The sequence below is a fragment of the Trachurus trachurus genome (assembly GCF_905171665.1).
Source record: "Trachurus trachurus genome assembly, chromosome: 19".
NCBI classification, from domain to species: Eukaryota; Metazoa; Chordata; class Actinopteri; order Carangiformes; family Carangidae; genus Trachurus; species Trachurus trachurus.
Genome location: NC_139913.1, coordinates 24,277,364 through 24,292,051, shown reverse-complemented (window position 1 = coordinate 24,292,051; position 14,688 = coordinate 24,277,364). Strand labels below are relative to the sequence as shown.

The window sequence follows — 14,688 nt, the reverse complement described above, 5'->3', positions numbered from 1 at the left end:
AGTTATCCACCCCCCTCCCTCCCATGTGCCTGTGTTAGGCTTGCTCTGTGCCTATATTTAGAGATAAGGAGACAAGAGACATTAGAAAATACATCAGGAAAAAAAGGTCTTTTGTTCCCCACAGCAAAGAGAATCTCTTTTTGTTTTTCTTTCAGTCCAGTGTGGAAGCAGAAGCACACAAGCAGTTTTTTCCAGTAAACCTCTAAATTATGGATCAGGAGAAGTGGAGAGGCTAAAATGATAAAAATGTGTCAGTGGAAGGTTACTTGCAGGTAGTACGTAACAGTACACAATGCAGGTGTCTGGTATTATACCAGGTTAGAAGTGCAAATCTTATGAATATTTAACCTGTATGGACTGCTGGTAGAAATTCATCCTTAATCTTCAAGAGCGGAGCTTAAAGTATTATTCCCTTCAAAAACAGAATAGAATTTCCCAGTCTGCCAGTATTTTTCATTTATATATTTATTTGTGTCTCTGCTATTGTGTTCACGTGTGCACGAGCGCGCACGCACGCACACACTCATACACCCCGAAAGAGAGAGCAGAGAGAAATCTCTGAAGATGAAGAGGAATACATCCCCTTTAGCAGCACCCCCACCCCACCCCACCCCACCCTCTCCCTCTCTCTGACTGTGTCCGTCTCCCTTCGCCCCTTTTTTCCCCTCTGTTATCTCTAGTCCTTTGAAACAGCACCTGTTACAGAGTCGCAGCTTGGGAGCTCCGTCATGATGCAGTGTGCACTCCTGCGTGATACAGTGCCAGCTCCCGGTTTCCACGTTCAGCACCGCTGACACACAAACAAGCCGGGACATCTTCATCCTCCACCAGCTTAATGACTTCTTGGAGCATTGTAGATTGAGCACACTAGACCAGAACACCGTGTGCTCGCGTCTCTCATTGTGTCATGCACCTATTGAAGTACTTTTCTTTCTTTTTTTTGCATTTCATTTTACTAGTTAGCTCAGATGACATTTGATAGTCAGACTGCGTAACTGTGTTTGTTTATCTTGATGAATGAAATGGCTGCAGTCATCTTGTTTACTGTCTTAGCTGATGAAAATGTAATGATCCCTGCAGCAAAATGGGGACATTGCAGCAGCAATTACACCAGGGTACAGCCCAAGAAAGCAGCATACTGTAGACACTAGTTACAAGAGCTGCTAAATGTATTCAAGAACTGAAAAGTAGTGAAACCTTCTGAAAGAAATGAGGACAATATAACCTTTCTTGGGTTTATTCACAGTGTATTTATTGCTACAGTAAAGAGACTCATTAGTACGAACCAAAATGAAATTCTAATTAGCTGTAGTTGTATTTGCATGTCTGAGACTACAGATGTGTGACTGACAGGCCAGATTTTAATCACAATATTATAGAGCTTTATATCACACATCATACTCTCCATGTCCACAGCAAATGAAATATCTTCATTATTGTGCTGTTTTGTCATCAAAGTAATTAAATGCATTCAAATTTATGATGCCAATTATGTAACCGCTATGGTCGCATCACAGTAAGAGAAGTTCCTCAGTGACAGCCAGCCTTCAGGCGCTACATCTTTTTGGCCTCTTCTTGCTAAGGCATTTAAGTTTTCAACAGACACATCCTGGCAGCTGCATATCACTCTTGTATGTAAACAGCTCACACATAGTAATAGACATCCATCAAATTCACTCAAGGTATAAATCATGTCCAGCCTACCTTCCCCGCTGCACTGCTGCACAAGACAGATAGCAATATGTATGGCTTATGCGATAAAGGAAGAAAACCGTCTATTGCAGGCATTTTGGCCTTGATTTGTGTGTATGTTTTTTTTGGGACCCATAGAACAATCTGGCCAGATTGCAGCCAACTCATAGCCTATTCTTCCCTCGCAGCCCATCAATAACAATGAGAGAAGTGTCAGCCGCTGATTAGGCCGTGATATTGAGAGTGAAGCAGTGTATGCCTGTGTGCATGCATGCCGGCATGTGGTGGGCGTGATATGTGTATGTGTGTGTTTCTTATTATAAAAGAAATTAGACCACTGGAGATCTACTTTTTTCCTCCTCATAAAAAATGGATTTTAGTCAGTCATTCAGACCTTCCCAGTGGTAAAAATTAGGCTGCGGTAGAAAGCAAGTGCAGCTTAAATCAGCGGCATGCCCTCAGCCTTCTCCAATGCTGTATTTATACACTTGATAAAATAGGTGTATATCATGGGTGGCAGCATGTGTCATACCTCACAAATGGGCAAATTAGAATACTACAGTATAGGCCAACCTACAACAGTGAATGGAATTTGAATAATTTATTTCAATATTTACCAATTAACATAATGCCATACTGCATCTGTGATCCCCATGCATATGCTAATCTTGATTTTACTATGCATGACTTATAGGTCAAGTTATGGAAATTAGGGGTAACGCCCAACTTAGAAATACTCAAGAGCATCAACTGCACCAGTTGGTGTGCCATACGAAATGTGGCAGTGAGTCAAAATACTTGGTGCAGTGAAATAAATGTGTCTAGTGTGTGGTGAGAACCCCTGCTGCCAAATAATGATTGCCTTAGATAGTGAGACTGAGATTTCCAAGAAGTCGGATAATTAAGAGAAAACGGATTCAGTCCAACATTAGCTGTGTTTCAGATTATTTGTAGATACTTTCTGCTAACTTAACCTAATCACCATCAAGCATAGATTAGCCCAAGTGCCAACATTTCAAAGGCATGCAGTTTGTGTTCCCTCGTTGGTTTACTTAAAGCTTCTGTGTTGTGTATTTATACCACCAGAAAAAGTTATTCATTTCATTTTGGCACTAACAGCCAACACGTATAAGCTGGTGATGGTTAAGTCCCGCTGTTCAGGGCTTTCACCAGCTTTAGTTGTACAGTACGTACAGTATGTCATCCAAATAAATTGAGATGCTGCTAGAGAGCTTTTCACTTTGCTAAAGTTTGGCTGTGCTTGACCCTCTCTTTTAAAAAATGAGATAACCATAGCTATTAATGAAGGCTGCGGGATGCCTAATGCTCTAAATAGGGATGGGCTTTTCAATGCAGCTTTACAGTATATCCCCATTGAAAACCATTTCCCTTCAATCAGACTAGAAAGCCCAGAAATATAGAAACCAATAAAAAAGAAACTTTATAATTCCATATGCACAAAGACAGATGCATACATTATCTATAAAGCTATGCAGTGTGCACTAAATTATGTAATGTAATGTAATATTCAATTTCTTTTTGCTATTGCCATAGTAAAATACAAATGAATACACATACATTATGTATCAATTTACCCAAATGTTACTGCAAAAAGAAACTGAACAAGGCAATTTTACTCAAGACTTACCAGCCTTGTGGCTGTACAGGTGATATTAAGGAGCCAATAAACAACATTTTTTGTAACTAATAATTTTGAAGTAAATGTTGATTGCACAATGTAATGTCTAGAGATCAACAATGAAATTTTGCAGAAAAATCAATGCCTAATTTACAGCACAGGGTGAACGTGCACGGCTTTCCCCAACGAAAAGGAAATGACGGACAGCTGCAGCTGTGACAGAAACTGAGGATCAGCTGGGACTGAATTTATAGATTTTTTTTTTCTTCTGCCAATGCGGTGGTCTGTGGCAGCCCACCAAGTGTTTTATTTGCCCTTCATCAGAGCTGTGAGATCAGGGATTTCTTGAATAATTTGAGTTTCTTGCATTAGACAGTAGCCAGGCTGATCATGATATCCATTTTGCTGAGGCTCCAGCAGCCAGAAACAAATGATTCATTGTCTGTTTGATAATCTAGACAATGAGCATATATTTTGGCTGTGACCTTTCTAAAAGTGCTGAAATGTACTATATTTTTCTTTCCTTGCGGAACAACAGTAATACCACTTGGAAACAGAATGTGGACAGTTCTCTGTTGCTGCATCAAGCCTCAGCCAAGAGCGGGAGCGTACCTATGTTCCCCTTTTTTGAAAAAGAGTCCTATGTTCCCCATGTTGCCGGTCAATGGACTCTCTCTACTTATCTGGACTCTATCTATCTGGCCTGTCTAGCCTCTATCTGGTCTTTTTACTAAACTTAACCAACTCCTTTCTTCATCGCCTAAACCCAACCAATGGGAAAATTCCACTTCTCACTCAAAGTCACAACTCAACTTCTCACTCAAAAATAGGCAAAAATCTGCAAAGTCACAACTCCACTTCCAGGTATGGGTACAAAAACTGCATGTTCCCCGGGTCCGTTTGGGGAAAAGCGGGGAACATAGGACCCTTTTTCTAAAATAAGGTTCTATGTTCCCCGGTCCGGACACAGCCCGGAAGATAGGACCCTTTTGGGGAAAAGCGGGGAACATCAGACCCTTTTTTAGAAAAAGGGTTCCATGTTCCCCGGTCCCATACTGTACAAAGTGGGGAACATAGGGATGACCCCGCCAAGAGCTGGTTAGCTTAGCTTAGCATAAAGACTGGAAATGAGAGCAAACATCTCACCTCAGTTTGTTTAAGGGAGCAAAACTTGCGCTGCAGCATCTCTAAAGCTCACTGGTTCTGGTTCTGGTTGGCATACTGTGTGTGTGTGTGACTATTTCTTGGCTGCAGGACACAATTTCTCCCTGTTTCCAGTCTTGTGATGTGAGCAGGACTGATCTTCCCATCTTACTCTCAGCACAAAAAGAAAAAGTGTTTCAAAGTGTTTGGGGGGGGGGGGGGGGGGTACTGTTGTGTTCAAAGCCAAGAATGAACTTTGAACTTTAGCTCAAATGACTCAAGTCTTTTGTCAAACCTTATAGCACTTAACTGTAGAACCACAATAAGCTGTGTCACTGCAATTTTCTGGTAAAATGTAGTGTTTAAGCTGCTTTTAAATCCTGCATCTCACAATTGATCCTGTTAAAACTACGAACTACACGCCCGATTCAGTCTTGTCATCAAGTCCTCAACACTCTGGAGGCAGTTTTAATTAACAGTGAGCTATGATGCCTCAACAGTTGTAGCTCCTATAGGCTTATTATATAGAACATGTGGAGGCTAATATGGATGGATGTCAGAAGCTAAATGAAAAGTTTGGTTGACTTGATCACATCCCCATCCCTTCTCTCCTCCTTGAACCTCGTTCCCCTCCCCTTGCACTCAGACTATCCGCTTTTTTCCTTCTTCTTCACGCTAATTAACAGGGAGGATGGTAATTAGTCATGAGGCAGTGCTCCCCACCCCTCTGTCATCCTCCAGATTTAGAGGTGTGTTTTCCCTGTGACTGGAACATGTGTTAAAAGCAGCTGGGTAGTCACAGACAGCTCTGGAGCAGTGGGGGAAAACATGCTCCCAGTCTATAGTTGCTGTTCATACACACAGTGACTGCAGGATAGAAACACACACGCACAAGGAAGCAGTCACATATGTACATAGATACACAAACATCAGGGTTCACAGTGAGATATTTCCCCCACTAACACACACATGCATAAATATACTACAAGCTCTTATTCTTCCATTTTCCCTGCGTGGAGATACACACCCAAACACTCACTCAAAGCGCGTCATTATCTCATATTGTTTATCATCTATTCAAGCTTTCAACGCCATGTTCACACAAACACATTACAAAGCATTGTTTGCATCTCATTGAGGGATGGCTGAGCTTGTTTCACAGTGCTACAAAGATGGTAGGAGGGGAGAGATGGAGACATAGACAAACAGAGAGCAGGCCCAGACGTAAACAGATAGCCAGACAGGCTTTCTGCCTTTGGGTTTGTGATTCAGAATACTAACAAGGCTTCTCAGCTCACTCTCAGGGATAAAAGGTGTGAGGTAGGGCAGAGGCAAGTGATGCAAGGGGAGGAATGATGTACCCTTGAAATCTGACTGGCTGCCTTGGGTGCCTCCCTGGATTTTGCAACGCATCATTGGCTGTTTGACTGAGACTGGCACACTGACAATAAAGAAGGGGGCTGAAGGGACAGTGCATGTGTTTTGTATCTACAGATGTTACTGGTTCAAATTTGCGGACTTCACGCGTGGTCCACGCGAGACGGCACAAGACTCATGCATTTTTTTTCTTTGGCGAGACAAGAGGTTTTAATGAAAAGCCTCAATGTGCCAAAACAACCGCCAGGTGGCATCTGTGAGAACGGAGGACGACAGGCGGATGACTCAGTGATCTGTGCAGTAATCCACAGCTTAAACTCTAGGCTATTAAACTAGAACTAACTACTGTATACACTGCCTAAATCACAGAAACTATTGTAATATGATAAAGCCTGTCTTGCTTTATGACTTGATGATTATGTATCACATATCGCCGCGATTAGGAGTGGCGCTGTTCATGATACAGAATACAAGAGGATGAAAGGAGAACTAGCTGCAGACAGTAAATAATATAGTAGCCTAGTTTTTCAATGACAAAATGTAACGACGGCAGCTACAGTAGACTATAGCCCACGTCTCACTCTCTTTTTTCGGTCATCTGTCTCGTCATCTCCAAAATGTGTTTTTAAAATGAGCCAACTACAGTACTGTGCAGTAGTGCCGCAGATTTCTCACTCCGCACCTTGTTTGAGAGTGCAGCTGGATGATTTCTTGTGAATGAACGGGTCTGTGTCACTTTGGGGCTGGGCGATAAAACATAGGATAAATAACTTTCCCTCGATAGAAGACGCGGCCGATACAAAGTGACACCGTCAGCCATGCAGCCGGCCTGGACTTTTTATTTTTAATTATGAAGGATCATCTGCGCAAGGCAAAGATGATAGCATCAACAAAACACGGCGTAACACACGCGGCTGTATGGGACAGGCTTTTATTTAATTCAGAACAAACCGCTTAGCAAAAATGGAAAATATAGTCTATAATAATTAATTGATCTGTTGTTTGGCCACTGTTTGAAAATAACCCGAATTATGAGCAAATAATCTGATCCAGAACAGCAGTCATAATCAGACTTCTTCTAAATAAACCTAAACATTAAATAACTGGGTCAGGTCGGACCATGGGGTTATTTTTTCTCTTCTTCTTCACGCGTTGATGTTTTGTGATTTATCTGCTGCCTTGACTCTGCCCTTTATACATGTGCGTTCAGATTAACAATAAGACAAGCCATGGTTGAGTTTATTGAGTTTTAGCTGCTCAATCTCATTGTTTCAAAGAAAAGGGATTGATTTTTATAACGAAATGAAACGAAAACAATATTATATTGATACATTGTTGTAAAAAAAATCCAAAAGAAACGAAAATGAACTAAAGAAAATAACTTTCACACACACACATTAAAACAGTGCGATTGGTTGAAAGCTGATAATTAGCCATGTGCTTATAAGCTGATTGGCCGAAACCAAGAACAAAGCCGCGTGAATGGCCAATCGCCATGTGTTAACATTTCCATATTCCGCACATTCTGTGACAAACTGTAAACTGTTTTCTTGTCTGTAACAACATCTATTGCACGTCTGTCCGTCCTGGGTGAGGGATCCCTCCTCTGTTGCTCACCCTGAGGTTTCTCCTGTTTTTCCCTGTTAAAAGGGTTTCCATGGAGTTTTTCCTCAGTCGATGTGAGGGTCTAAGGACAGAGGATGTTGCTACGATGCCATGTAAAGCCCTTTGAGACAAACTGTTTGTAAAAACGGGCTATACAAATAAAATTGCCTTGCCTTGCCTTGCCTTAACGGCCGACATGTAAATCAGCTGTTTCGATGGGCGTTATATGAATAGAGATGTTAATGTGGTACTTTGCACATAGGCTACTTTCTGTAACTGGAAGAAAAACAGCCAGCTGGAAGAATGTGTTGCCTAAATCTTTTACTGTGTGGGAGATCTCCACCAACGTAGCCGGGGAGAAAGTGATCAAAAGTTGTATTGTGTGTTTAATGCAATAATAATATGACCTAACAACAGATGAATTCGTACATAAACAGGTCCTAAATTATGAAATGTCATAGTTTTGAAGTTTAGAGGCAAAACAGGTTTTATTGTCAGTAGTCGCTGGAGGGACGATTGATACAGCTGTTTCAAATGTCCCTCACGCCACCGTGCGTAGTGATTGTGGTCACACTGCGCGATCAATATCTGTATATAAATCACCAAATTAATAGCCTAACTGTTTTGCAATGAACAACAACCGATTTGAATGAACAACATGTATTTTTAATAAACACCACATATTTTTAATGTTCGTGTTTATGACGTGAATCAACAGATATTCAGCAAAGTGAGGGGAAAATGCCGAGGGAAAAATGACAATATGTTCAACTGTGTATCCATAAACATGACTTAGGGCGGGGAAATAAGTAAATTAAATGAAAATGCAGTTGTCCAACAACTCGTACAAAAGAAGAAAGGCGAGTTTAATCGAAATGCGGATCTTGACAATTGCGCACGGGACAAAAATATTTATTTGACCTATTTATATTGTGAGAAATTATGTGACATTTTGGCAATAACAAGTACACTAGTATGTTGTCCGATATGCTTCATAAAAACGAGAGTAATGTCAGTAGTTTCTGTTTAAAACATGCTGTTTCAACCGTCCCTCCTCTGTGTCTCAAACGACCCGCATAGGTGGGGCGTTTGAGACAAATGTCAACTTACGTTCAAAGTTATAAAACAGCGCGATCATCCAACATATGTGTTAAATTACACTTGTAACTAAGAAAATACACATGTGAGTTGTTGATCACATGATAAAAATGTTTGTGTACATAACGTCATCTTTGAAAAAGACGTTTAAATGAAAAGTGTATCAATCGACCCGGCTCTCCCCTAGACTATATTTTCCATTTTTGCTAAGCGGTTTGTTCTGAATTAAATAAAAGCCTGTCCCATACAGCCGCGTGTGTTACGCCGTGTTTTGTTGATGCTATCATCTTTGCCTTGCGCAGATGATCCTTCATAATTAAAAATAAAAAGTCCAGGCCGGCTGCATGGCTGACGGTGTCACCACTCTCATTATCACTGGCTGTTTGTGTTGTCTGTCAAAAAATGGATGAATTAAACCTATAGACTTTGTATCGGCCGCGTCTTCTATCGAGGGAAAGTTATTTATCCTATGTTTTATCGCCCAGCCCCAAAGTGACACAGACCCGTTCATTCACAAGAAATCATCCAGCTGCACTCTCAAACAAGGTGCGGAGTGAGAAATCTGCGGCACTACTGCACAGTACTGTAGTTGGCTCATTTTAAAAACACATTTTGGAGATGACGAGACAGATGACCGAAAAAAGAGAGTGAGACGTGGGCTATAGTCTACTGTAGCTGCCGTCGTTACATTTTGTCATTGAAAAACGAGGCTACTATATTATTTACTGTCTGCAGCTAGTTCTCCTTTCATCCTCTTGTATTCTGTATCATGAACAGCGCCACTCCTAATCGCGGCTATCAGGCTGTCAGCATTGTCCCCAAAACGTCTGAGCAGTATTTAGTACGGTGCTGCCACCTAGAGGAAAACAGTTGTGGTGAAAAGTCACGCGATCACGCGATCCTGCAGTGCAGGAAAAACCCCGCAATTTTGAACCAGTAACATCTGTAATCAAGGATTCAGCGAAAAACATGGGGATGCCCAAAGATTTTTTTCAGCTCCAGCAACAAGAACATTACTCAACTCACAAGCTTCCCTCTTCACTTTGATATGCATGTGGAAACTTAAGTTCCACGCAAACATTCAATTTTCACATCCAGTGCAAGATGAATGCACGTGTCAATGCTCCTCTTCCACTGTGGCCCTGACTTAATTTCCACCATACAAAAGCAGTTTCCATTGGGTAATTAATCTGATATCATTGCATTAGTCATTTGGACTGGTGCTTTACGCATCATATGGCATGTTCTTTTTGCATATTCCATTTCACTGTAGCTCAATGTTTGCTCTGTTTTAATAGTCTATCTCTGCTGGTGATTAATGATAACGTTTTAAATGGATACTCCCTTTCCATTTCATCGACGAGCCCTCTTCACATCACTTTAATCATGTTGCCATTCGCCTATTTGCTCTCCAAAATGCATACTGAATGCATCACAATGACCATAGGAATCCAATTGAGGTTAGAAATTGTTATGCTAGATGCTGTATTATGCATGTAATTATGCAGCAGTGCCAATATATAAATACCATGAATACTTAAAATGGAGCTATCATATGACTTATGACAACAGTTTTTTTTTCTGTAATCCCTCATTTCATCATATCATAATTGTTTCCTAAAAATTTCTCCAGCAGTAATCATCCCAACAAAATGACTTCATATAGCTCTGTGTGCAGCTCTGTAGGACAACACACACAACACACACAACACAACACAACGCAACATATTCTGTGTATGAGAGAGGAGGATGAGAGACAGAGTTTGGAGGACGCTTGGATGTTTGAAGTAGTATTTTTTTCTGTTTAATTAAGAGGTAGATGTCTGCAGGAGAGACGGCCACAGCGGAGAATCCAGTTCTTTATCCCCTCCTTTGCCTCAGCACTGTGGAGGTTTTGTGTGTTTTGCTTATTACTTTGGAAATGAAATGACACAAAGAGTTTGCGATAGAAGATTTATAGGGCTTAATTCAAGGATATTTTTCACACATCGGTTGAAGAGTAATGAGAGCCACTATTTAAAGGTGCTGTTAGAGGGATTTTTACTGCCACATAATACAGAATGACCGTTTCAACGATCACGCCCTGCAGCTTGACGGGGCCGCTGATCACTGTGAATGGCACCGTGTTTTTGAAAAGCTTTCCACATTCACTCGGGAGCACGCCCTTCACTTTTACATCTTTATTTCACAGTTTTTTTGTGAAAAACAGTGCAATAGTACTAACGAAAAGTCAGCTGATACAAATAAAAAATGCTGGATACCCCACTGAATTATTTTTCAATCTCTTGTTATGCAGTGCTCTGTGTAAGTAGAAATACATTTGTTGCCAAAATTGCACTGAATCACCCGAGCACTAAGGCACAACTCTAGTGCTCACCTCGCCTCACCTGCTGCTCCGCCTTCTCTGGAAGGAGCAGGTTCCTTTGGAGCAGCAATAGAAAAATAAAAAACAGTAAACAGACAAACTGAAAAGGAAAACTGACAAAGTGAAAGTGTTGATGCAGTTGCATTAGCACAATCATCAGCTTTGAGCCAGCGTGAAATTAGAGGACCATGTATTCTATTTATTTTCATCACTTTTGCAGTTCCATCCTGCATCACAGCATAAACAGAAAAAGATAACAAACGGCACATATTGCTGAGGCACACTGAACAAATGGAGCTGAAACTACAGCTCGAGGTGTAAAAAAAAAGGGAAGTAAAAGAAAGATGACAATCTATCACAGTTTTCACTGTGATCTCAGCCCTAACCAGTAACTTGTGATCTCCACCGCTGCTTTTTTCGTTTTACATAGCTCACTTGTTGTCGGCCGTGTTGTTTTGTCTTCATTTATCAGGTCAAGCCGAGCTGAGTGAGACTGCGAACGGTCCACTTCTTGCCTGTCACCCAGAGCATTACACTGTATGCAGGATCTGTGACGCAGGTGGAAATGTGGTGGACAGATATTGATGGAGCACATGTGTGAGAGCGCAAATCCCCCCAGTTTACCAACAATATGTCACTGACTGATGGAATAAAGAAAATGCGGACAATTCTGACACGTCGCTCACTCATGTACAAGTTTATGTTGAAACAGACACATCAAAGCAAATCCCTCAATTGTCTCCCCTAAGCTGTGAACGAGCAGAGGGATGGATCAGCCCACTGGATGTGCTCACAGTATGGCCATGTTGAGGACAGGAATGAAAAATGCTTAAGTCCTCTTTGAGAAAAAGAAAAAGAAAAACTACTAAGCATTGTGCCAAAGTGGGGCTGCGTCCTGAGGAACTGCGCTTCAAACTTTCTAATTTTTGTCTTTTGTAACTTTTTTTTTTTTTCATTTTCAAAGTACAATTTGTTCTTCAAGTCTTTCAACAACCAAAAGTAAAAGAAATGAAAATGAAATCCTTAATTAAGAGGAATTATAGGTTAATTATAATGTACAACCAACTCTCACAGCTCTTGTATATTTAAGGATTTTTATAAAATATTGCAACATAGACAGCCCAGACTTTAAATGACATCATTTGAGTGGGTATATTTATGACAGGTGCTGGGGGATCTGCAGGCATCGACAGTAGAGGGATATTTATTTGGTGATGAAGGCAAATATCTGGACTCTGCCAGAACTTTGTTTATATGGCTGTTCCAACTATGGCAGCTTCCCGTCCGCTGCAGATCTTTGCGTCGTCTGCATCACGCCAAACACTCTTCATCCCAGTAGCCATGTCTTCCGCTGGGACCTGGCATTCCTGTCAGTCATGTGCTATCAGTGAGGCTGCAGGCGCTGCTTAGGCCTGCCCAGCCATCCTCCCCTTCCTCTCTTTCTTCTCACCCCACCCCTCTCCACAGTTTCTGTGTATCTCCCACCGCCACCTCAGTCCTCAGTGAGCACTTCACTTTCTTTTTCTTTTTTTTCTTCAACCGTCCATTCACTTCTGCGTCTCGGTTTTCCTGTTCTTTACTTTCCTTATCTGAAAGTCTTCTTGTTGTACCTCAGCACTTTTTGCTTGGTTTGTCTTACTTCTAATCTCAAATCTGTCTTTTTTTCTCTGTCTCTCTCTCTCTCCTTCAGGTGTAAGGAAGGTTACCATGGACTACGCTGTGACCAGTTTGTACCCAAGACAGATGCTATCTTGTCAGATCCAAGTACGCTCTTTTTTCTGTTTGTTTGTTTTTCATCGTACAGTAGTGTTGTATTGATCTGCAACATGAAAACAAGTCCATAGCCAGTGCATGTTGCATGGCCTCGAGTGAATCTCTATAGAACCATAAATATAAATCCAGAGAGATAAGTCTTAGATAACAGTTGCAGCACACAACACTGAATAACATCTAGTTTCTAGTAAAGAGAAATCTTTACAGTCATTTGGGTATTTTGGTAGTTATAGTGTAGTCGTTCTCATTCTTGGTGCACAATAAAAAGCATCGTTTCACCTATAGTAAGTCCTAGGAACATTAAGGACACAAAACATTCTGGCACTCTTGGGCCCAGAGATGTTAGATTAAAGTCTTTTATTTACTCAGGCATATTGGTTAAAACACCGTCAGGTAAATAAATACAAAGTGGTTCCAAACTCATGGACAAACTAACTTGAAAACTGCCTAAATAAAAAGTTTTGATCAGGTTCATTAAAATGTTAAAGGGACAACGAGGAGTTTTGGAAAAGCGAAGCGTTTTCACACTACATTTATGAGCCTCCGCGCACCGTGAAATTCTTTGACCGGCGCAAGACAGACTCATGTTTTCATTCATCAATAATTAAAGTCAGAGGTTGGAAGACGTCGATCACATACCGTCGTAGTTCCCACCATAAACGGTGATTCGGCGGCGTTATTCTCATAACTCGCCACGAAACCGAAAGTAAAGAAACGCTGGTCGGCTCGCCCAGCATTTCCACCACCACTAATAATAACAAAATAACCATAGAGACAAAACTATATATTTATCGAAAATGGGCCCATTAACAAGTGTGGGTAACGTAGATTCATCCACATTAACGTGAGACTTTTTTATAACCAAATAGAAACTCCTCGTTGTCCCTTTAAAATGCTTTTACTTGTGTTTTGATGTCGAGGGGGAAAAAAACCCAACACATAGTTCTCTACATAGCTACAGTATACTAATATAAGAGGAAGTGTTATAATACATTTATTGGAGTGTTTAATTCATAAGAATAGATGTTTTTAGTTGCTGGATTTTCTACTCTACTGTAGGTTTCATATCTCCATTGCTTATATGGTGGCCACACATCAATATTGTTGTGGTGTGTGTGGAAGAGCAATTATCATACAATATGAAACATTATTAAGTTACTAAACACAGTCAAAATGAAAATCATGATCCTGTGTTTTTTTTAGCCCTTTGCTACAGTGAAGATATTAGAATTAAATCCTGCGCATAAACCCTCCTGTATCTTTTATTATAGTCTTTAATCTTCCTTTTGCTTTAGTCTAGATAAAAGGAAGGAAAGTCTTCAGTTTCCTATTGTTCATGAAAAATTCCCCTGAAGTCTTTGAATCCCCATGACAGCTGTGTAGTGTAGTTAAAAAATAAAGCAAAAGTCAGAGGTACAAGGAAGAGAAATTGGAGGCCCCCGAGCCTTTCCCATGAGACTGCGGCTTTACCAATTCACACTGTTTTATGGAGTGACTTGGCTCCTCTGCAGCAAGAGTCAGAGTGAAAACTTAACTCCTATTGCCTTCTGTTTGATGCCACCAGGTCCACTGAGAGTCCATTAATGGGGTCACAAGCCAGTGTCAGGAAGTATGTTTCATGCTCCCTTATGACGCCCCGTTTTCACGATGGGATTTATTTTATCTTCTACCGGCAGACATCAATTTTCCTTCGTGCCCAGATCAGAAGATTTTTATGGTATTCTTTTAGAGATAAGCTGCACTGTATTGTGTTTTGCAACAAAAATGCACACAAACAGAAACAAATAGATTACCATGCATCTATACCACATTTTTCAAATACCTAAAATATTAGAGACAATAAGCCCCAGAAGGTAAAATATGAAGAGGGTTTGCTTAATGTGAGAATGCATTTTTTATGTTATTTTATGCATGTTATAAATTTTTAAAACTCGGCAGTAAAATATGCTATATATATTTCCTACTATTATTCTATTTGTGTCAGTGTGAATGCCTA

The 14,688-nt window shown here is 40.7% G+C and overlaps 1 protein-coding gene across 1 annotated transcript in view; it reads left to right on the top strand.

The window, feature by feature from the left end:
• nrg3b (neuregulin 3b) overlaps positions 1–14,688 on the top strand; it is a gene marked incomplete at both ends in the record, with an annotated part of 187,607 nt that overhangs the window by 144,504 nt on the left and 28,415 nt on the right. Inside the window, 1 exon segment of the mRNA XM_083994729.1 lies at positions 12,610–12,683. Coding sequence (XP_083850855.1) covers positions 12,610–12,683 — 74 coding nt within the window.